General features: G+C 32.3%; 5 protein-coding genes across 6 annotated transcripts; 2 read left to right on the top strand and 3 right to left on the bottom strand.

Moving 5' to 3' along the window:
* Window positions 1-791: 791 nt before the first annotated feature.
* LOC123192415 lies at window positions 792-3,640 on the top strand. 2 transcript variants are annotated; one of them, XM_044604955.1, is made up of 3 exons: window positions 792-1,530; window positions 1,656-3,200; window positions 3,305-3,640. In XM_044604955.1, exons 2-3 carry the CDS (start codon window positions 1,855-1,857, stop codon window positions 3,531-3,533), a joined length of 1,575 nt encoding a protein of 524 aa, XP_044460890.1. In that variant the 5' UTR covers window positions 792-1,530; window positions 1,656-1,854; the 3' UTR covers window positions 3,534-3,640. The 2 variants fall into 2 exon arrangements, with proteins under 2 accessions (XP_044460890.1, XP_044460891.1); XM_044604956.1 differs by lacking the exon at window positions 792-1,530 and having other exon boundaries at window positions 1,547-3,200.
* On the bottom strand, window positions 3,546-6,101 carry LOC123192417 (glycosylinositol phosphorylceramide mannosyl transferase 1-like). The gene is given in 6 exon segments (XM_044604958.1): window positions 3,546-3,895; window positions 4,333-4,403; window positions 4,515-4,678; window positions 5,024-5,229; window positions 5,232-5,407; window positions 5,660-6,101. Coding segments are annotated over 6 exon segments (981 nt in total). The 5' UTR covers window positions 5,863-6,101; the 3' UTR covers window positions 3,546-3,734.
* A 6,894-nt stretch (window positions 6,102-12,995) lies between these two features.
* Window positions 12,996-14,528, top strand: LOC123192465 (probable aquaporin PIP1-2). The gene is made up of 4 exons (XM_044605026.1): window positions 12,996-13,403; window positions 13,488-13,786; window positions 13,888-14,028; window positions 14,143-14,528. The coding sequence occupies exons 1-4, from the start codon at window positions 13,070-13,072 to the stop codon at window positions 14,233-14,235; spliced, it is 867 nt and encodes a 288-aa protein (XP_044460961.1). The 5' UTR covers window positions 12,996-13,069; the 3' UTR covers window positions 14,236-14,528.
* Window positions 14,529-15,496: 968 nt separating this feature from the next.
* LOC123192462 (7-methylxanthine methyltransferase 1-like) lies at window positions 15,497-17,369 on the bottom strand. The gene is given in 4 exon segments (XM_044605024.1): window positions 15,497-16,272; window positions 16,355-16,615; window positions 16,699-17,091; window positions 17,167-17,369. Coding segments are annotated over 4 exon segments (1,077 nt in total). The 5' UTR covers window positions 17,251-17,369; the 3' UTR covers window positions 15,497-15,933.
* Window positions 17,370-20,216: 2,847 nt separating this feature from the next.
* LOC123192464 (7-methylxanthine methyltransferase 1-like) lies at window positions 20,217-21,876 on the bottom strand. Its single transcript, XM_044605025.1, has 4 exons — window positions 21,532-21,876; window positions 21,064-21,456; window positions 20,718-20,978; window positions 20,217-20,629 (listed from the first exon to the last, which is right to left on the bottom strand). Exons 1-4 carry the CDS (start codon window positions 21,604-21,606, stop codon window positions 20,291-20,293), a joined length of 1,068 nt encoding a protein of 355 aa, XP_044460960.1. The 5' UTR covers window positions 21,607-21,876; the 3' UTR covers window positions 20,217-20,290.
* Window positions 21,877-23,896: the final 2,020 nt, after the last annotated feature.

Here is a 23,896-nt window from a genome sequence, read left to right as displayed (position 1 = left end):
GACTCAGTCAGTGGATCTTCTGGAGCAATGGTTTAGTGTATGGTTCTCATTTTCAAACAGAAAAGACCTCCTATTCCATTCCAAGCTCTAGTGTGCCTGTTTCTGTGTCTGAATATAATGCAAATAAACTCGTAGCCTTCAACATTGTTGACAATGTTTACGATGTGGTTTGATCTAAAACTTATGACACTCTTGTAATCGTAATCATCATTGACAATTTTGACAAAACCTATCATATTGATATTATGCGACAAGTTCTCATATTAAGAAATGCCAAATACTTCAATTTTTTTTTTTGTTGATCAAAAAATTTGTCAGGCTCCATTGGATAAACAAATATAAATATAATAATTAGACTCGTGATCATTATAATAAATATTTTAAAGTTTTATTAACCATAAATAATACAGTTTAAATTCAAATTTTTTTCTTGAACAATTTTATAACCCCATCACTTTTATTAGTTTTAAAAAAATATAATAATAATAATTATTATTTCAAGTTCCCAAATTATGAGAAATTTGTTAAAAGCGAGGTTCAAAGTAGTCCAATTTGTCAACCTAATTATCTCTTTTGGTAAATTTCCTCTGATATCATTTTCGCTAAAATTCAAAGTTTTAGGCTGAGAAAGATTCCCAAAGTGGAACCGTGAAACATATTCCTTCCCAAAGATAAGGGTCTGTAAGCTTCATAATCCACCCAAAAGAAGAAAAAGAGGAACTTAACCGGAAAACCGATTTCCGTCAACATCAACAACCCGTAACAAGCTACATTTTGAAATCTCATTAGGAACTAACCCACACAGAGAATTGTTGGCATCCTAAACTCCTCTAGCTTCGTACGATTACCAACGCCAAGTAGTAGATTCCCAGAAAATAAATTTCCCGAAAGATCCAACAATCTTAGGGTAGCGATTAGTTTGAAGGTTTAAAACCTCCAAACCACTAACACACTTGAAACTGGTCCAACTATCGGCGATGTCAGACATTTTGTTATAAATTACTAGTTATTCTTTTTTTTTTTTAAGGTTACAAATTAATTTTGATCGATAGTTTTTAAACGTAATGACTGCTGATGGCAGAATATGCGAGAATTTAGAGTCCTTTTGATGTGAAAAAGCAATACCCATTTACAGTCATTTTGATGATGGGCGAAACTAGACCCAATCAAAAAACGAAGATCATAGACCCGTTTGAAGATGAGAAAAACAAGAAGAGAGTGACAGATGTGAGCAGCAGCAATGGAGAGCAAGTGTTTAAATTTGTGGTTTTATAAATATTGATACAGAGCAAAACCCGATGAATCTCCGACCTCCACTCTAGCCTGCCATATGACTCGGAACTCTGAAACAAACTCCAAATTTCTTTACACCACGTGCCCTTCATTCCAATATTTGACCCTCCACGTTTCTTCACTCGCAAGCTTGTTTAACTTACCTTGTCACTTTCATTTCATTGTAAGAGAAGATGTTCATGGAAATGAAAGATCGCATTTATCTTTTTCGCAATTAAGAGAGTGTATACAGCATTGGTAAGCTTTAAAAATTTTTCCGTTTAATATTCTTTGGTGGGTTAATATTCTTTTATTGATTTGGTTAAATTTTCTTCAAAAAAATTTGCCGTTAATGGGGTTGTTGTTTTGTTGCCTTTGTGAAGTTTTCAGGTACACTTGAATTGAAAAGCAAATATGTCACCTTCTTTCTAGGGGTTACAACGAGTAATTTTATTTTTTACCAGTTTTTATCTTTTATTTTTATTTTTCTGTCTGTTCTTATTCACCATTTACAAATTCTCTATCTTGTTTTTGTTGTTAGTTTTGGCCCGCTTCATCAAAATTTAGGTTCCATAGTTAGAAATGGTAATAAATTTTGCATCAAAGAGTGTACGGCTTATATTGCCTTGTACACTCTCTTCTTCCCCTTTTTCTTCAAAACCGGCCTCTTTAATTTCCTCTTCTTTGTTGACAACTTGTACTAGAAGGAAACCACCTCTAATTTTTCAAAATAGGGTGACGAATTCGGGTTTCGGGTTGTGTAATTCTAGAGGTAATAATTTGAAGCGTTTTTGTAGTATTGAGTTCGATGAATTTCCCGAAGAGGAGTTATGTAAAATGATTGAAGGTTTGGCAGAAAATTTTGATGTTATCGATGATGAAGAAGAAGACAAGGACAAGGACAAGGACACAGGCAATGCTAGAACAGAAGTTTCTTGCAATGCTCGTAAAAAAAAACATGAAAATGATCAAAAAGTTAAGATTTCAGCAGAATTTATGCCTTCACAGTTTGAATTCCTTGAGCATAATTTGCTCGGCATCCATCCAGAGGCAGAGCACTGGCCGGAGAGGGATGAAATTAATAGAGTGAACATTGAAAAGAAAGCAAACTGCCTTGGCATTCCTTTGTCCCTGAAGATGATAAAAAGAAAACAAAAATGGCAACAGGGATTTGGGGATGCTGGGGATTTTGCTCATTGTTCAGTGAAGAAGGCATTTTCTTCATTAGTATACATTATTCGAGAGCTTCAGAACTATGCTTTACGTATAAGGGAGAACCTATATTCTGAAGACTTAAAGGAGATTATGAGTAAAGTCCAAAGAGAAATGAATATATCATTTGTTTGGCTCTACCAAAAAGTTTTTTCCCGAACTCCCACTTTGATGGTCTATGTAATGATCCTTCTGGCTAATTTTACAGTCCATTCAATGAGCGATCACACTGTTGTTGCTGCTACTTCACTTTCATTCTCGTCTTGTAAGACCATTTCAGAGGCAGAGATTGATAAGCAATTGGAAGACTCAAATTCTGATGTGGGCAACAATGGCGGTGGCAAAATAGTGAGGCCAACTGTCGATGGAACTGAAGGTGGGGATTGGCATATGCGCAGATCATCCCCTTTTGTTGAACAGCGCAGAATTCTTCCTGAGGTAAATCATGAAATGACTGAAGAGGAGGCAGAATTGTGGAACTCTATGGTGGAAGAAGCCTCAAGAATGCAAGAGGAATCGAGACTAGAAATTCTCCACTCTGAGACCAAGAAGTTTTTTGTGACGCCGATAACCATGAGGCTTGAACCAGAAGATTATGTGGATTATTTCAGAACAGATCTCCTCTACCAGATGGGCGTAGCTGAGGAGCCAAGTAATTCACTTCTGCTTGGAAATTATGCTCAGTTGCTACATCTAGTCGCTCAAGACTACGATAGGTAATTCCTAGTTACGCAATTTCACCCTGAACTTCAAGCATATAATACACATACTTTCTGTTGGGTAAATTTGTTTGTTCTTCTGCAAACTTGGGGTTAAACAGGGCAGAAGAGTGCTACAAGCGAGCAGTCCAGGTAGAACCACCTGACGCCGAAGCTTTAAGTAGGTTCGCTGACTTCCTGTGGACAGTAAGAAAGGACCTCTGGGGTGCAGAAGAGAGATACTTACAAGCACTGGCAGCTGATCCAAGTAACGCTTATCATGCTTCCAAATACGCCACTTTTTTATGGAGCACCGGCGGTGCAGACACATGTTTTCCTCTCACCAATTGACACCAAGAAAAGTTTACAAAATCACAAGTTTACAACTACTTTTAAATGGCTAATTGCCTCTTTGTTACATGTTGATAATAATACAAAAATTGTGCATGGGACGTGAATGAATCCAATAAACACAACTCTAACTAAACAATGAATTGAAATGATTCTAGCTGTTACGTGGAATTTTAGGATTACAAATAAAGTGGAAATGCGTCACCAAAACCAGAGCTTGCGACTATCAACTGCCTTAACGGAAGTCGATACCAGTGGCATTAGGCCATACTCGGCTGCAAATCTATTTACACAATGAGTTCTTTTCTCAGTATGACCTCCCAGGCTACTAATGCCAGTCGAACCAACCTCGTATATATTGCCTACAGTGGCAAAACAAACATTTGAATAAGATGTCATTTAGAAAAAAGAAATGAGAGGATACGTAGAAGATAGCGAACGCTAGAGCAAAAGCATTTTTCTAACGTGGATAGGTGATTGAAAGGAGATGATACAAAGAACAGAGTTAATAAAATAAAAAAGAAAGAAAAAGCCATTATAAGAAGAAGATGATGTCTAATTTTCTGAATACAATTTGGGTTTAAATCTTTGGTTGTAATGATTTTTCTATAAATGTTATGAATAGATACAGCGAACACCAATTTTATCATAGCTCCAGTGCTATCATCCAAAACCATTTACATCTAACAACACTTCTACTGTCAAGCCAGAGCAGTAATAAAAACTGCCAGGGGTTGTATATACTGTGACCATAGACCGTTCAGCATCTCAAGAGCTTGAAGATTAATATATCATTTACCTTTGACCCATATAGGGGGAGAACCAGTCATATTCGCGACAAGAAAGGACATCGCAATATCTTCACAGTTCCTGGTAAATCAATCCAACAATTAAGAAGCAATTAAACTTGTAAACAACAGAGCTCAAAAGGTGACTGAAAAAATAAAAGCAAGTAACAGATTAATGAAGTGGAAGAAGAACCTGTTCTTAGTTATATATTCTCTAATTGATGCTGGCATCTCATTTGTGTATATCCGCAAATATTTTTTGTGCAAAAAGGCAGCCTTTGAAAGCACCATACTATATGTGCCCGTCCACCAAACAGACCACCACCCACCATATATGTATTTACCGGTATCATCTTTCTGAATTAACATTAACAAATTCAAAAGCAACAGATTCAGAGTATGTGTTTCATGATTTGAAGTTTTGAACTTGAAGAAACAGATATAAATGCTGGAAACTATATCCAGATTGAGTTTACAAACTGACACTTCAAGTAGGAAATTTCATTGCAGTCAATTGACATTTGAATTTATGCTAACTTGTCCACATCTTTCTACTCTAGTGCATACATCAAGTGACCATGATATAGTATCCACAACACTGATAAGATGCACACAGAATTAATTCAGAGAGATACAAATCGTATATTCATTCTTCATGTTTAAATTGCAGCAAAGAAGGAAATATAATATGTAAAAACATACCCAATGATAACGAGGTACAAATCCAACCATTGTATCCGGTGCACTTTGCCAAACATCAAAAGCAAACTTCACCGACGAGCAAGGAAATATAACATCATCATCAATTGAAAAAACAGCATCAGCCTCCAAATCCTTAATCTCTTTAAATCTGTTGTTCAAGCTATCCTCCTTATTAATGTCAAATTTCAGTTCAACCCGATGCCCTGTCTTGAATTCTTCTCTACAACATTGTATAAAAATTTTGTAAGCGATTCTGAAGGAGGATCAGGCTCGCTCCACACAATGTGTATTGAGTCAAGTCCTGGACACGAGGCATAATGAGAAATCGATTTCTTCAATAGATCATATCTCTTCCACGTGTTCATTAAAATTGCATATCGTTTGCTGCGAACAAAATAGAGCACCGAGATTTAAAACCCTAAATTAATTAATGATTGTTATCTTAAGAGGACTAATTATTAAAAATTTAAACAAACTTACAGCGCAACAGATATTCAAACTATCAACTAATAAAAAACTCTAATTAGAAATATATAAGAAATCTCTACGATGCTTTTAAACTAAATTCATTATTCTGCTCAAAATAAATTTCAACTACAAGCTGTGAACTGCCTTAAAGTCTAAGTGAGTACTAACCGTGGCGGAGCGAACCGATCCACGAGCTCGGTCCTGCTATCGGTCCATTCCATGAACGAGGAACCGCGGCAAAGTAGTAGAACCACCGTCAACGCGATGCAGCAACAGAGTATAAGCTTTATCTTCGGCTGCATCGCAAATTGTCTGAATCTTTGGACCGTTCGACGGTTGCCATTAAACAAGAAGCTCCCTCTCATCATCATCAACAGCAACTGCTTTTGTTTTAGTCGGCGTGGAGGGAGAAGGTGCAGGAGATGATACAGTGTGGTGAAGGTGTAGCGAGTGGAAAAAAAGAAGAGCAGGTACGCCCCTAAGATGTCAAGTAGTTGACACGTGTCTTGAGACAATTAGTGGTAATAGCCTATCGCAGTTTCTTAGAGGCTGTGTCCGTGAGTACGCTGTCTCAGTAAGATCATCCATGGTTTTTGAAACGATGTCGTGAAGGGTCTGAAACAAAAAGAAGAAGCGAAGGAATTCATTTTAACCGTCAGATCGAAGGATGGATAATTCAACGGTTGTCGTATTATTTTGTGGTTTCCTCGCTGATGGGTAAGATATTAGGATATTTTTTGTTATTTTTATGAATTTACAAATGAGTCCCTATGATAGTTAAGGTTTCGGTACATAAATGGAAAGTTAGTTGAATACTAGGTGGCTATGGCTTGGATTTATGATAAAAATTTAAATATTATTTTAAAGATAAATTATTTGAAAGGTTATTAAATATAAATAATTATTATATTTAATAAAATTTGATAGATATAAATAATTATTATATTTGATCAAAGACAATAAAAAATTATTAACAAATTATTTTATTTAAATATTTTTGAACATAATTATTATAAATTTTTTTATATTACTTATTATATTAATTAAAAATATGGTTATTTTTATTTTAAAAAATTAAAAAATAAAAATATAATTATAAACTTTAATAATTTTTTAATATTTAAAATGAATATAATAATTAGATTATCACATATATTATTTATTATATTAGTATTAATAACAAAAAGTTATTATAATATTTTATTATTAATAAATAAAATAAAATAATATAAATAATAAAAAATAAATTATCAAGATAATTTTTATTAATTAAAAACCAAAGGGCCTTAGGATTTATTTCTTGAAAAATCAGAGTCAAAAGAGATGAACGGATAAAAATGCAGTTTGGTTTGTAATTATATATATATATATATATATATATATATATATATATATATATATATATATATATATATATATATATATATATATATATATTTATTTATTTATTTTAACAAGCAGAAGAATAGGAGGTATGCTAACAAGGATATTGTCGTAATTGTAATTTACATTTTCATAATCTAATGATACAATTGGCAATAATCTGATGGATATTTGATGGCTTCATTTACGTGGAAAATATTTGCCCCATGATTAATTAGGAAGATATAATAAATTAAGTTGTTAATTTCATGTCACATACAATCTACCCAAAATCTTAAAAAATTGTCAATTTTTGTTAAGGTGTAAATTCAATACATCAACTGTATTAATTATTTTTGGTTGTTAAGTTTTTAAGATAATAAAATAAAAATAGTTACTCAAGATGTTGACCAGCCCAAAGCTTTCAAGAAGAAATTTGAAAGCAGCCCACCAAGTGACTGGACTGCCAGCTCAAAGCTCAAAGAAACTCATTTCATTATCTCATAATTAATTAAAGGCCAAAGGCCGAACGACAAAGAATTTGTTTTTGTTAAAGATAAAAACATAAAAAAAAAATGATATTAATAGCATTGGAAGAAAATGGATCGAAAAGAGAGACATATTGGAGAGAGAGACATTACCAAGACATCATTGGAGAACTTAAAAGGAATCTAGGACCAAAAAGGGTTAGGGTAGTGATTATCAGAAAAAACTTGAAAGGAGCCCACTTAAAAGGAAGAGCAAGAGGTTGATGAACCTATGTAGGAACAACGAACTACCTCAAAACCATAACCGGATCGACCCTCAACGTCCTTAAGGCTAACATAAGAGCATGAAGCAACACATTCTTCCTCCTCTTCAATTGATGTCGCTATCTATTACTACTCTTCTTATTAACTTGCACAACACTCCACTAACGCTCCCCAGTTGTGAGCCCAAATGTAGCATAAAAGAGAGTCAACATGGTGGTTAGTAAGAAAAAGTTTGCTGAAAGGAAAAGATATACTAAGCTTCAAAGGTCTAACATGAATGAGTGAAATTTGGCAAACTTTGAAATAAAGAGACAAAAAGGAGCATTAGTTGTGGGGAGTATGAGGTAACCGATAGAAGGAGTTTGAGTTTTTCCACAAGAGTAATCGTTTTGCTGGTTTTCTTTTGATGATTGAACTTTATTTGGTTGGATTTGCTTTAATATTCTTTTAATGCCTCTTTGAACTTATAAGAAATTTTATTGCTTTGATGTCTTTTTGAACTTGTTGAACTTTTTGTTGCCTTGTGTTCTGATACAAGCTGAATTTGCTTAAATTATATATCTAATTTCTTCCATTATGGTTTTATGCAAGTTTTAACTTGCTTGTTGATATTTGTTTACAGGAATTTGCTTTATCTTTGCTTTAATATTGTTTTCTGATGTTCAATATTTGATTACAACTTTGAATCTTCAAATTGTTTTTATTATAGGTAGCAACTTTGTTATTGAACATGTTCTTTGTTCATAAGTTTGCCAAAAAGCAAGATTGTTAGGGTTTTTGATGAACTATGAACAATTATGTTCACATTTGGTTTTATATACACACAAATAAATATATGCACATGGTTGCATTTTGTATGAAAATCTATACTAGACAATTCATTTAAGTATGGTCATACTAACTTATTTTGTCGATATTCAAATTAGTTATTTGTTGTCCTGATGTACTGTTGTGATTTTTAACTAATGTTTTCATCTATTTCATCTTTGTTGGATATAAAAAGTTTTTTTCTTCTTCAAGTGAATTAATATGATTTTCTCTGTTTTTAGGACTAATTTTTCAATATCATTCTTGGTCAAGTTCATCTGTTTTGGTGTAGTTTTGTTATATAATTATTCTTCTTTGTTTGTTTTCGTTGTTTGTTAAGTAAGTTAGCTTATTTACTTAGATAGTGGGATATGAATCTATAAGTGGTACTTGAAATGATTTCAATTTGAAGTTTAAAGGGAAGCTTAAACCTCTAAGTGAGATATTTAGAGTATTTTAGATATTAGGATAAACTACTGCATAAGACAATTTAAAAATCATTTGAATGAATATGAAATATTTATTTGACAATGAGTTTATTGCTTAATATACTTGAGTTAGACTTAGTTTTATAGATGTAGACTAAATTGAATATTAGTCAAATCATGTAAAAATTTATTGTGTCCATTATACTTTTCCACATTTTGATTTGGTAGAATGTGTTGTTTCATTATTGTGAAAATCCAATTTCTAACTTGTTCTTAGCTCAATACAAGTTTAGTTAACCAAATTCATATCACTTACTTAAATGACCATCATATATAACACATGAAAACTAATTTTTTTTTTTCTATTTTGGAGAGAAAAAGTCGCTTCAGACAATGATAAGAATGATGATCAATAATGATAAATTTTAAAAAATGGGAGAAAATGTTTAAAAATTCATCTTATATATAGAGATATTATCGGCTAACCTTAATTTGATTTGAAAATTTACATTTTTTTTTTTTTATTCAACTCTTAAAAACTAGCTAATTTAATTAATCACCCTTCTAATATGATATCAAAAAGTTTTAGTTATGCACATTACAAGAAAATTTTTTGCAAATGGATGAGCAATGATCACCAAACTTAAATAAAACTAATTTATCGTTATTATGAAAAACGAAGAAGGAATGAATGAATCTACCAAAATATGATCATGTGACCAAATATTCCAAAGGGAATATTATCTCAACACTAACATGGAAACGTACATATGCAGTAACTCTGCATTTCTCTTAAAAAAAAAAATATAATGCTTGACACCCATTCAAGTTTTCTTCAATCTTTGGTACAATCCTCCAACAATAATAGAGATCAAAACAAATCCAAAACAAAGAACAAAAGGGTACTTGCATTTGACCCAAAAAACAAAGGAAAGGAAAAATTTTCTATACCATACCATGAATTACGGCACAAGTGTGTGCATTGGTAAGGCTGGATTCAAGCTGAGCCAGCTCGAGCTCGGGCTTGGCTCGACTCGGTTCGAGCCCGAAACGAGCCGGGCTCTGCTTGGCTCGATCGAGCTCGAGCTGGCTCGGTTTGGCAGGACAGATTTTTTTAAAAATTTTTTATACAAAACGACGTCGTTTTGATCCATATATATACACAAAACGATGTTGTTTTGATATAAAAAACGAGCCAAGCCAAAAATGAGCTGAACTCGAGCCGAACTCGAGCCGCCCCTAAATAAAGCGAGCCGAGCTCGGCTCAGCTCGGCTCGAATCCAACCCTATGCATTGGTTGGGAAAATGAAAACCCACATCACATCGGGATTTTGGCATTGGAAAGAAGATCAAAATAAATTAAAAAAGAGAGAAGACATATTTAGAGCGATAATAAAAAAAAAAGAAGTTGTTTTAACAAAATTGATCATTAAAAATAACATAATAGATAATAAATATGTATTTATAATAAATATTAATTTAAATATTAATTATAATATATTATTATATAATTAGATGTTATTTTATTTTTATTTTAAAATTATTTAAATATAAAATAATATATTATTATTAATATTTATCATAAATATATATAATTTTATTAATAATCAATCACAGACTCATCGAAAACAAATCAAGGGCAGCATGCCACGCTGACAACAGTAGCTTAGACGGTGGCAACCACAAGAAAATCTGCAATGGAGGACCACAAATGGGTTTTATGTTTTGATCCAAAAAGAAAATTATAAAGCAATTTAGGTTTCGAGGGTTGGGTGGGTCGTTACTTTTTATAAAAACAAAGACATTTTTTGTGTTATAGACTAGGGTAAATGAAAATAGTCACAAAATTAGGATTAAATGGTTATAAAAATCATCAAATATTCGAAATATTTAATTACATGGAAAACCAGATATAATAGTGTTGTAATAAGAATTAATTTAGTATTATTTTATTATTCTGAACTAAACATATGTTTAAAATTAACATGCCCTTAGAATTATTAGTTATTTTTTTAACCCCCTATAAAATGGCTAGTTCAAGTAGCAACCATGCTATTGAAGAGCTCCAATTACAAATGGTCGGTGTCGGTGATAATAATTCATCTTTAACTCCACCTCTCCAAAGTCTGGATGCTGAATCATCCAAATAGCAAGGGCGGCACGCTGTTATAAATATTGGCCATTTTAAATTGAGCAATACTATATGTACCTATTTTAGGTACATAAATATATACACATTCATATATGTCATCATATGATTGGTTATTATTTTATTCTTAATTTAAAATCATCTAATCACATGATGATATATATAAATATGTATATATTTGTGTATCTAAAATAAATACCCATAATTTTATTGTTTCAAATTCTTGTCCAGCGAAATCAATTAATTAATGGGCTCATATCCGTGACCATCCTTTTATAATTTATATAATTCAATACTAGTTATATTATATACATAAAATTTATTTATATAATTTAATACAATAATATTTAATTATATAATTATATAATAAAAATAAATAATTATATCATATAATTATAAATTATTAACTATTTATATAAATTAATTAATAAATTTTAAACTAGGAGAAAAATTTGTCAAAATGTTTGAAATTAACAGTGAATTGTTAATGGGGACAGGCGAAAAGCAGTGGCCTCAAATCGAGGGGTGGCTGTGAAGCCACCATCATTCCTAATATTTTAACACTCTGCTTCCGTCATCGCTGTAAGTGTGTGAAACATATATAATATTTGCGTTTTAGGTAGGAATGCTTGTCGTTTCGACATGTATTGAACGCATTCTTATCCAAGTCATTTTCAATTTTGAATTTTGAATTTTATTGCATTGATTTTATTCTTAGTTTTTTTGGGTGCAGACGTCATGGAGATTAGTTAATATTATCCATGACAAGTCACTGCAACATGATTAATATTCTTGCCAGCCATAAATTTCTGTAATTTTAAGAGATAATGATTGTCTCTTAATCAAATAAATAAAAATTTTTATATACAAATTATAAATATAATAACGTATGTGATTCTATCATTAATAAAATTTTCCCAAACAATAATAAAGTTGATTTTTCTTTTTTAATTGAGTTGAAGGAAATCAACACAAATTTTAAAGGCCAAATGAAGTTTCGCTCGCAAGTTACAACAAAATACGTATTTTCATCTTTTAAGTTTGAAAAAATTTATTTTCCACCTATCTTTTAAATTTGTTAAAAAATCCATAAATTTTTTAATAAAAATATCATAAAAACTAAATAGATCATATAATTAAATAATTTATACTCTCAAAAATTCAAATATAAATATATACATATATATATATATATTAATGACATATAATAATATATTTGAGATAAATTATAATTTTTTAAAAATTTAGGAACAACAATGAAAAATTATAGGGGTTTTTTTTAAAAATGTTAAAAAAGTTTAAAGTATTTTTGATATTTTAAATTTTAATATGTCTTTCAATAATTTTAAAAATCACAATTATATCTCAAAGAAAGGAATAGAATATAACAAATTAGGGATGTATCATACTGCATTATAACTATTAAGATTATAAATATATTTTAAAATATATGAGAATATATAATTTCTTGTACAAGATAGATGTACTGTTTTTTTGCCTTTTAATAAATTTTGTAACATGATATTTATATTTATAATATTTAAATAAAATAATATAAATATCTTTTAATCGTTAAAATTAATTATTAATTTTAATAAGTAGATGAAAATTGGTTTTTTCAAACTTAGGTGTGGGAATATGTGATTTCATTAAACCTTGGATGGCAAAGAACTTCCCAATTTTAAAAGACCAAAATAGCCAAATTTTCTTTCATTTTCGCAAATTTGTCCGTCCTAGGATCACCACCATATATGATTATCATCACTTTGGTGGGCGTGACTCTCAATGGCCGGTGCCAGAACATCACGTATGTGTGGATGAACTTGAGCCAACTAGGATTTTTACCCAATGATCGTCATTTTTATTGACATGGGCAGTTACGTAAATTCACAAAAATAATTGGTCGGTCACAACTCAACGAAATAAAATCAATTATATACACTAAATTGGACCCACCACCACCTCTCATCACTCTCTTTTCTTCTTTATATAAACGACAGCACATTAACCACTACACCTCACTCCGTCTCATCAAAAGCTCACAAACAAAGGAGAAGCGGAAGTTTCAAGTCTCTGTGAAATGGAGGGCAAGGAAGAGGATGTTAGATTGGGAGCCAACAAGTTCACCGAGAGGCAGCCAATTGGAACGGCTGCTCAGGTTCCCGATAGCAAGGACTACACCGAGCCACCACCGGCTCCTCTTTTCGAACCTGGGGAGCTCACTTCTTGGTCCTTTTACAGAGCTGGTATCGCTGAGTTTGTAGCCACTTTTCTCTTCTTGTATATCACTGTTTTAACAGTCATGGGCGTCGTCCAGTCCGAGACCAAGTGCAAAACAGTCGGTATTCAAGGGATCGCTTGGGCGTTTGGTGGCATGATCTTCGCTCTCGTCTACTGCACAGCTGGAATATCAGGTAAATAGAGGTGACAAATGAGTCAAGTAAGAAAAACTAGCTTGGAATTGGATGTTGAATTAGTTTTAATGGTATTAATTGCAGGGGGACACATCAACCCAGCGGTGACATTCGGGCTGTTTTTGGGGAGGAAGTTGTCGTTGACAAGGGCACTTTTCTACATGGTAATGCAGTGCCTTGGCGCCATCTGCGGTGCTGGTGTGGTGAAGGGTTTTGAAGGAGCAAGCAGATACGAGCGGTTGAATGGTGGAGCTAACTTCGTGGCCCATGGTTACACCAAAGGTGATGGTCTTGGTGCTGAGATTGTTGGCACTTTTATTCTTGTTTACACCGTTTTCTCTGCCACTGATGCCAAGCGTAACGCAAGAGACTCCCATGTTCCTGTAAGTTGTTAATCAATCTCTCGGCTATGTTGTTGAGTTCAAAGTATTAATCAAAATTCAAAGGTCAAATTTTGAGATAATATTTGGATTTAAATGGTTAGATTTTGGCACCTCTGCCCATTGGTTTCGCTGTGTTCTTGGTTCACTTGGCCACCATCCCCATCACTGGAACTGGTATCAACCCAGCTAGGAGTCTTGGTGCCGCCATCATCTTCAACAGGGACCGCGCCTGGGATGACCAAGTAAGCCCGCTCAACCACTACCGATTTAATTAGCTAGTGCGGTTTAACAAATAATTTCTCTCTCCTTGTAACGGTAATTAATTATTAATTAATTAACTCTCTTCATCTTTGTAGTGGATTTTCTGGGTTGGACCATTCATCGGGGCAGCTCTTGCAGCTTTATACCACGTGGTGGTGATCAGAGCCATTCCTTTCAAATCAAAGTGATGATCAAATATTAATATATATCTATGTAGTGGTGATCGCTCGTGGCTATTGCTGCTTTGCCAATTTCTGTTTGTCTAGTTATGTGTATTTTCCATTCTAAGAATTGTATTAGTACCGAAGTTTCTTCAAGGGTGATCAAAAGCCTTCTTTCCTTCTGTTAATTTTTCCGGTTCAAAGGGAAGAGGTTGCTGATGATCGATCAATGCCTGTCTCCCTGTAAATTGAAATGTGTGGCTGTGATTGTGAAATGTCATTTTCAAAATAACACCGACCAAACCCAACTTGCGTAACCAGATGCATCTCTTCTGTTCTAAATTAAATTCCAAGACTTCGTTTCTTTTGCGTATGTAAATCGACATAATCACAACTCATTCATAAACCTAAACATACGTTTCTGCACAGTGCTGTCTTGTCTTGATCGTAAAAGGAGCAATCATCAACATTATATATAAAGAATATTCGTAGAGAAAGTGCTCAATTTGTGTAAAATTCTACATGAAGAGACACCTTATTTATCTATTATCCTTTTATTTGTTTATTTATTTCTACCTTTCTTGGGTTTATTTTATTAGAGTCGAAGATAAGATTAGGTTACATTCGCCTTAACAACAAAGTTTGTGAATTGTGATCTTGTGTGGGTTCTATACGTGTAGTCAATCCTTAATGACTATATCGGTGAGCTTATCATATGTAGTCCTTGAATAGATCATGAAGAACACATTCAACTGGAAAGGATTCCTACTAGGCAATCAATCACAATCCTACACCTAATCTCTAATATAGTTTTGTCTTCATCGTGAAGGAAATAATCATCCAGAGCATAATAATAATATAAAAAAAATTCACAAGCACAAATTTAAAACTTAAAAATAGTTTTATCTCTTGTCGTCATTTTCTTTTCTGCTTTCACCATATTTAGTTTATTTTATTCCAAGTGGTGAGAAGTTTAGCTTACAAGCTACAACTGCCTCAACGCAAAAATAAAGTTTTTGTAGTACTAGGTATAGGGTCGAAGGTTTTGTAAATGAAATATGGCCAAAGAGCTTAGTCCTACCCAAGGTTTGTTAAATTCCCAATACCCATTAAATATTAAAATTTGACACCCTTGATAAACTGTTAAAATTAATAGAATTATTAAAGTTTCAAAGGTAAAATTATCATTTAATTAGTAATATATTAAAAATAATAAAACATAATCCATTTTTCTTTTATATTTAGAAAACTAATAATTTTATTCAAGATTAAACTTTGAAAAGTTATATTTTCTCTCACACAATTTCAATCTTTTCATTCCTTCTTTGGTGATTGGACTTTGGCTAAGACTATCTTCATCTCATCTTCTGCCTCTACCACTGATGATGAAGGTCAAGGATAGGAGAAGAAACCCCAATGCATATCAAATTGAAAACAACGAAGTGAAGAAGCTGATGACAAACTAAACCCCTTGGACAATGGAAGCCAATTCGATGGAATCGTACTTTATTTCTCTTTGTCTAAAGCCGAATCGACATAAGCACCTCTTATTTCTTGTCATCTAGAGCCTATTTGACAAAGATGAAGATGAACTTCAATTTGATGATTTGGCTTCTTCACTTTGACATGTTCGATTCATTGTGTGAAGTGGTTTCTTCATTTGTCATTGGCCTACATCATTGGCGGCCGAGGGAGAAGTTTTATTGTTGATATAGGTAACTTAGCTTACAATCTCCTCAACACAACAATAAAGCTTATGATTTCTCCAGGTTCTGTACGTGTAGCCAGATCCTGAAGCACTATTTGGGCAAATTTATCATACAATTTGTCAACTATTTCCACTCCAAAGTGGTGTGAAACCATGGGCTCTGTGAAAGACCTTCTGCCTTTAATTAATTTTTCATGGCTACTCCATACGCTTTTGTCTCCAATTTTAATTGGAAATGTCTCCAGGAGCTCAAGTTCAAAGGATCCTTCCCTGGCCACTATATCTTTCACTTCTTGTTGTGATGGAATGTAATATGGCACGTTAAAAGAGTCTAACTTCTCTTCAGGAATTAATCCCTGGGATGGGAATACAATAGAACAAATTTAATAAATTTAACACAAAAATTAAATTAAATTTAAATGGGTACTTGGAAGTTACCAGGGAAACCATGTGAGCTATAGCCTCAGCTAAAGGTTCCCAGGACTCTCCATTTGTGGGATCGTCCGATAATCTTCCATGGATTATCAAGATAACTCGACCATCGCGTATCATCTCATGAGAGCGTGAATTGAGAAACAAACTGAAGTCTTCTTGAAATTGAGCAAGATATTCTTCTTTAACAGCAGGAAGACTGGCTTTAGATACGTAAACTTTCCCCTTATTTAATGGCAAACCATCTTTGTCCATGAGTCTCGGTGCCTTTCATTTAAATAAAAGTAATTAATCATATAAATCCTTGACAACACAATTTATATACAGAGATATTAATTAAATATAGGCACCTTGGAGAGCCAAAGGGCACCGTAGGAGGAATGAACAAGATGCATGCTGTTTCTGGGGAAAAGCCGGCCATGGAAAGAGCCAGGGCATCCCATCACAAAGCAAGGCAGACCCTCATATTTTTCAGTAAAGTTGGGCAAACCTTTGAAGAGCGTGTTGAAGTCATTCCCTGGCAGATCGTTCAAGTAAAATTGAAACTCTGGAATTTGATAATTCAATTCCTTGCATTTTCTTTTCACACTATCTATCACAGTTTCTATTATTGCATATGTGGTTGAATTGGAAGAACAACCCAAATCCGCTACGTTTAGAACTTGTTATGAGGAAAAATCTTCAGAGACCAGAGATTGAACTACCTTTTTTAGTGCAGGCTTCGACATAGCCACTACTTTTTGCTGTATCGCAATTTAATACTTGTAAGTTCATAGCAAGTAATGAAACCAAAACCAAAGTTAAACAAGAGATCATACCGTAAAATAAGAGTTCTGAAAGAAGCTATTTTCTCCATCTCCTTTGTTCATGAAAAGCATATCCTTCACCTCCATGGTGTCCATCTCCTTTGATTTGTGTATTTACGCAAGGCCAGATGTTGGTTTTTAAAAGATTGAGCCCATCTCCAAACACATGTTGGTAGGTTTCAAAAATCTAAATATCCATCTCCTTTGATTTGTGTATTTACGCAAGGCCAGATGTTGGTTTTTAAAAGATTGAGCCCATCTCCAAACACATGTTGGTAGGGTTTCAAAAATCTAAATATCCATTTATCTCAAAACTTTTATTAAAATTATCGTTAAATATAAAAATAAAACCGTTATTTTAACAATAATATTAAAAAATATATAATTTTATCTCATTTCTTCTCCTAAGATTTTAAAAACTAATAACTTCACATCCACTTAAAGATTGAAAAGTTAACATTTCACTTATAAAGTTTATTTCCCTTCTTCATCCACCACCATTCCAGTCGACAACTGACCATTTCTACCTATCTTTCAGATTTGGTTACTCTAGAGACACCATCGGTGGCTGACGTATGACGAATGGAAGAAGGAAGGTTGATGGATTTCATGGTTCTTTGATTTAGTCGTTCCTTCATCGAATTGTGGGCGAGCGTCACCTGAGCTATCATAAATTGACTAGGGAATCGTCTTCGTTTGACGAAACTACTTTGGTAGAAGGGTTGACGATGAGAGAAAAAGATTGTGAGAATGCTCGTCAACAACGAGAACAAATTTTGATCGCTAGAGAAAAAAAAACCTTAAAAAAATAAATTTTTCATAACTTTATTTTAGAGAAAAATCATTAATTTTTTAAATCAAGAGAAGAAAATAAGATGTAATTTTATTTATTTTGATATTATTAGTAAAATGACAATTTTATGTGTAATTCTAATAAAAATTCTTGAGTGGATATAAATGAACTAAACTTTGGATAAATATTAGGATATTTAAAATTTTATAAATATGTATTTATCTTTACCAAACCTTTGGTGAGAAATAGTCCCGTGCGCTTTCTAAAATATCCTACTCCATTATTGGACAGAAGGAGCTGGAAAACACTCCATTATTGGTTTTGAACAGTCTGAGCCATTTAGTAGATCGTCATTGTTAGGTGGGGCTGCAAAGGAGCGTTCATGAGCTATTTGCTCATTAAATCAGCTTAGTTATTATCAAACTCGGTCCAGTGTATATTAAGGTCAAGCTCGATTTTTCTTTTTGTAATATTAATAAATTATTAAAATTTTATTATTTTCCCTTTGTATTCCAAAATTTACATGTATCTATTTAAAACTTACATTTATCCAATTTAGTATGATAATTTGGTGTAACTGTCTCAACTATTAAAATTTGAATTAACATGCAACCAAATGTTGAACCCCTTCATTTTACCCAGCCATCTCAATGTGTGCCATTCCCTATGATTGGCTAGTCAACTAAATCCTTTTCGGCCCAACCTAACTTCGTCAATTTTTTTTTTTTTAAATTAAATTTTTTTATTTAAATTAAATTATCATATTATATTAAAATCAATTATATCAAATAAAATAAATTTTGATCTAATAACTGATTTTATAATTATTATTTAAATATATTAAAAATTTAATTTTCAGATGTTGTCAAAAAAACCTAAACTCATCCTCTGTTATACATAAAATTTCTTCTTTTACTATTTAATTTATCATCCAAGATAATTTTGTGATTATATTACTTGTGTCTTACATGTGGCAATATTCCTTCTTCGTCCCTACGTAAATGAAATAAACACGTTTTTGAAGTAGACACCGCCCTGGACAGTTTCTCGGATTCCTTCAGGTTTTATTGAGAATCTTGAAGTTTAGGAAGACGAAAAAGAAATATACAAATTTCACAGTGAAACCCTCACAGAGAATTATGAAGGTAAATTTATATGGCAATTAAATTAAAAATATAAAACAATAATTAATTATATAATAATATATTATTATTATTATTATTTATAGATAAAATTATATATATAATATTTCTGTTTACAGAGAATATAAAATCAGATTTATAAAAGTATGTCTCCAGCTATTGATAGTAACTGAGTAATTTTATGGTGTAGGGTAATGTAGTCTTATGATTAATTTCAACAATTATTAGGATTCTCCTCTAGTTTGAGACTATCGTTAAATTCGCTACTAAAATGATGTTGTTTTAATGCATATTAATTAAAACGATATTATTTTATATCAAATTTTTTAAATTCATAAATTTCACAAACTGCACATCTTAAAGTTTAAATCTGAGTTTAAAAATATTAAACTTTCTAATTTGAGCTCGCTTAAGCTGAACTCGTTCGAATAAAACTTAAATAAGCTTAATTTGATTCTAACACTATTTGAGACTTAAGTCTTCTATTCTCTCTCTCTATGTTTGTTAGGATTTTGGATTAAACAATAGTGTTTTTATATATATATTTTTAACACATAAACGATATATATAATATCTTATCATATAATTAAATATTAATTTATTATTAATTTTAATTTATTTAAAAAATAGTTAATTATATAATAATATATTTATTTATACTTAAAAAAAAAAGTTATGTACTAATAATTTTTATTATTTTAGATTTTTCCACAGTTTGCGATCGCATAGCTCCAGACTGTAAAAAGTCTATAATTTCATGCTCTCCTGAATCCTTCGATTAGGCTGCCTTTTGGGTTGTCGTTTTAATTTTTTTTGGTCCAATTTTAAACTCTTTTTTATAAAAATCTTTTATAATTTTATCTGCATTAATAAGACAAAATAATTTTATTAATAATGCGGTACCGCAATTGAGATTGAGCTCAATTAATGTATTCTTCCGCCTTGAAGCTTCAATATCAATATTTTTATTTTTTCCAGAGAAAAATTTACACGTATCATTAAAAAACAATTTAAAATTCTATGTTGATGAACAAAAAAGTGAACCAGAAAAAATAATGTTTTGAAAAAACTGTTGCCCAATTAATTAATGCTACCCATTTGTCCAAAAAACAAAAAGCCAGAAGCAATGAAGAAAAGAAATAATTCATACATTATTCACAATAAACATTTCCTTCAGTCCAATTCATATGGTAAGTTTAATTTACAATCTCCTTAACACAACAACAAAGCTTATGACTTCTCTGGGTTCTGTATGCGTAGCCAAATCCCGGAGCATTATTTGGGCAAATTTACCATACAGTTTGTCAACTATTTCCACTCCGAAGTGGTGTGAAACCATGGACTCTGTGAAAGACCTGAGGTTTTTAATGTATTTTTCATGGCTATTCCATACGCTTTTGTCTCCCTCCTTAATTGGAAATGTCTCCAGCAGCTCAAGTTCAAAGGATCCCTCCCTGTCCACTATATCCTTCACTTCCTTTTGTGATGGAATGTAATATGGCACATTAAAAGAGTCTAACTTCTCTTCAGGAATCAATCCCTGAGAAATATAAAAATAGAACAAATTTATTAGTAATGAAGCTACATTCAACACGAAAATTAAGCTTTGTTAGGCACTTTGAAGTTACCAGAGAAACCATGTCAACTATAGCCTCAGCTAAAGGTTCCCAGGTCAATTCATATATGGGATCTTCCGATAGCCTTCCATGGATTGTCAAGATAACTCGACCATCGCGTGTCATCTCATGTGAGCGTGAATTGAGAAACAAGCTGAAGTCTTCTTGAAATTGAGCAAGATATTCTTCTTTAACAGCAGGAAGACTGGTTTTAGATATGTAAACTTTCCCCTTGTTTAATGGCAATCCTTCTTTATCCATGAGCCTCGGTGCCTATCATTTAATCAAAAGTAATTAATCATATAAATCCCGGGTAAAACCTCAACACAATTCATACAGAGATGTTAAATGTAGGCACCTTGGAGAGCCAATGGGCACCGTAGGAGGAATGAACAAGATGCATGCTGTTTTTGGGGAAAAGCCGGCCATGGAAAGAGCCTGGGCACCCCACCACAAAACAAGGAAGACCCTCGTATTTTTCAACAAAGTTAGGCAAACCTTTGAAGAGCGTGTTGAAGTCATTCCCTGGCAGATCGTTCAAGTAAAATTGAAACTCTGGAATTTGATAATTCAATTCCTTGCATTTTCTTTTCACACTATCTATCACAGTTTCCATTATTGCATATGTGGTTGAATTGGAAGAACAGCCCAAATCCGCTACGTTTAGAACGTGGTATGAGGAAAAATCTTCAGAGACCAGAGATTCAACTACCTTTTCTAGTGCAGGCTTCGACATAGCCACTACTTTTTGCTGTATCGCAATTTAATACTTGTAAGTTCATAGCAAGTAATGAAACCAAAACCAAAGTTAAACAAGAGATCATACCGTAAAATAAGAGTTTTGAAAGAAGCTACTTTCTCCATCTCCTTTGCTCATGAAAAGCACATCCTTCACCTCCATGGTGTCTCTTTCTCTTTCTTCAGCGGTATCTCCTTTGATTTGTGTATTTATATAGAGCAAATGTAGGTCTCTAAAATTATTCCTACACCACTGAGCCGGTTGTTTTAATCAAAGTAGTGAATGCTAGGTAGACTCCAAAAGAGTAATCGTGAGCCACTCATGGCTCATCAAAGCTGTTTACTTATTATTACTGAGTTTGAACTCAGTGTAGTATTGATTTAGGTGAAGCTCGATTGAAAAAATAAGAAGCCATCAAAGCAACCTAATTAGAGGGCCTATTGTTCATTAAAAAGTAAAAAACCATTAGAACACCAGACTAAATTAAGGGTATTTAAAATTATTTAAAAATCAAACAAAATCGTAAATTGGTTTGGAAAATAAGACAAATATAAAATTGGTTCAATTATCAAGTTAAAATATTATGAAAATCAAAATTTTAATTCTATTTTTAGTTTATTAAAAACTGATTGTCTGAACCTAATTGATTTTTAAATTAAATATATGTTAAAAGTTTATTTTAGGTTAAACATTTATTAAATCAAACAAAAATAAATAAATAAATAAAAAGGCTTGTGTGACAAACAATGATTTGAAAATCGAATCGAACAGACCGATTCAACTGATTAAATTGAGAATCAACTCTAAATCTAGTCTGATTAATATAAAAAATCAGTTTTATTATTAACTTGATCAAACCCAATAAAAAATTAGATTTGACCAAATGAACCGATCGAAAAATATACTTGATTGGGTTTGATTTTTGAATTTTTCTAAATTTTTATTATTTTTAAATAATTTAATTATTTTTTATTTTTTTATCATTCTCTGATTAAATTAATTAAATTATAAATCAGTAAATAATCTAAAAACTGAGGTGACAATAACAGATGCCAAATTTCCAATCATAAAAGTCAAAAGTCATTAAATGAAAACTTTGAAAAGGCTACAATCGTGAACTGACATTAAAGGATCCCAAATTTACAACATGGTTTTCTGGGTTCCCTGCACAGTGTCCTTTACTCTTTTCTCTTGCCCACTTTTCCTGTTCTTTCATTGTCCAACGATTTGAACTGACAAACTAAAATATATTGCTCCTTGCATCTTTTTAGTGTTCCAACCGGAACTCTCTTGCCTTTTCAATGACGCCAACGACAGATCAGTATTTCGATTCTTATCGTTCTTTCAACTGAATCAGGCTTCAACTTTTTTACATAGATTTTTTTTTCTACTCTTCCGTCGGCGTCTTGACGATATCTGATAGTCTCCTTTGCTGATGTTGTAATTTCTGATTCCGTATTTAAAACTAATTTTAATGTAGAACTTAGAAATCGGGCAACTGAAAATCTGGTTTGGTCATCCGATAAAATCGATTTAATTTCGATTTAAAGATTCTTCAAAATGAAAAATCGGTTCAGTTTACAAAATTTTCAAACCAGTTTGGTTATTCGGTTCTGTGCACTCTTTAGCCAAATATAATAAAACTGAAATCTGGGATGAAGGATTGATTTTTTACATACTGAAGACTAATTTTAATACATAAATTTATGGGCCAAAAGACTTCTCTGCTTATCTCTAAACAACGTCCTTTTCTCTCCTGTTTGTCTTTCTTATGATGCATCCCCCTTTTTATGTTGGGCGGTGAGAATGAAGATAAATTGTTTTCGTCTTTTTCTTTGATGATGATGATGTTGCATAATGCTAGAAGAAAAACTTTCGAAAAGAAAAAGATATTACTTGGAGATTATCAGAGAAATTTTTTTATTATTAAAAAAATTGAATTCGAAAAATTAAAAATTTTATTGGGAAATACTATTTTTGAAAACTTGAATTGAGAAAAAATTGTTAGTTTTTAAAGTTTATGAGATAAAATGATATAACTAATAAATTCAATTAATTTTAACTGTTTGTAAGTAGATAAATAAAATTTGAAAGCTAAGGAAGGGAAATCTGAGAAAATAACAAACTTTGGGTGGAAAAAGGGAGATGAAAGCTGAAAAATGGAAGTATAAGCTAAAAGAAAATTAATTATAAGCACTCTTTTGAGATAAAATAGCCTTTGGGCCAGAGATCTAGTGAAAAAAAAAAAAAAGTAATTTATTAATATTATCTAGGATCCGGCTTTAAGCCACTGAGCCTTGGGATTTGTCCTTAGGGTCGGTCCCGAAACCCATTATTCGTGGGGCCCAGGCTTTGGAGACTCATCTGAGGCCTGGGCCGAAGTCCCCTCCCTAGGCCGAACCCAGGTCCAAGGCTATTTAAAATTAAAAGATAGGTTCGGGTCATAAAAATC

The sequence above is a fragment of the Mangifera indica genome, chromosome 12, assembly GCF_011075055.1.
Source record: "Mangifera indica cultivar Alphonso chromosome 12, CATAS_Mindica_2.1, whole genome shotgun sequence".
Taxonomy (NCBI): domain Eukaryota; kingdom Viridiplantae; phylum Streptophyta; class Magnoliopsida; order Sapindales; family Anacardiaceae; genus Mangifera; species Mangifera indica.
The sequence above is the reverse complement of the archived record's forward strand: the minus strand, read 5'-3'. Positions and strand labels throughout refer to the sequence as shown.

What these genes read in the sequence shown, in the direction of transcription:
- LOC123192415 (XM_044604955.1), top strand. Translation starts at nt 1,855, where the DNA reads ATGGTAATAAATTTTGCATCAAAGAGTGTACGGCTTATATTGCCTTGT. An exon ending in GTCGCTCAAGACTACGATAG is followed by an intron (nt 3,201 to 3,304) that starts GTAATTCCTAGT and finishes GGGGTTAAACAG; the next exon opens with GGCAGAAGAGTGCTACAAGC.
- LOC123192465 (XM_044605026.1), top strand. Translation starts at nt 13,070, where the DNA reads ATGGAGGGCAAGGAAGAGGATGTTAGATTGGGAGCCAACAAGTTCACC. An exon ending in CTGCACAGCTGGAATATCAG is followed by an intron (nt 13,404 to 13,487) that starts GTAAATAGAGGT and finishes TATTAATTGCAG; the next exon opens with GGGGACACATCAACCCAGCG. An exon ending in ACCGCGCCTGGGATGACCAA is followed by an intron (nt 14,029 to 14,142) that starts GTAAGCCCGCTC and finishes TCATCTTTGTAG; the next exon opens with TGGATTTTCTGGGTTGGACC.
- LOC123192464 (XM_044605025.1), bottom strand. Translation starts at nt 21,606, where the DNA reads ATGGAGGTGAAGGATGTGCTTTTCATGAGCAAAGGAGATGGAGAAAGT. An exon ending in TTCAAAACTCTTATTTTACG is followed by an intron (nt 21,457 to 21,531) that starts GTATGATCTCTT and finishes ATTGCGATACAG; the next exon opens with CAAAAAGTAGTGGCTATGTC. An exon ending in GTGCCCATTGGCTCTCCAAG is followed by an intron (nt 20,979 to 21,063) that starts GTGCCTACATTT and finishes ATTAAATGATAG; the next exon opens with GCACCGAGGCTCATGGATAA.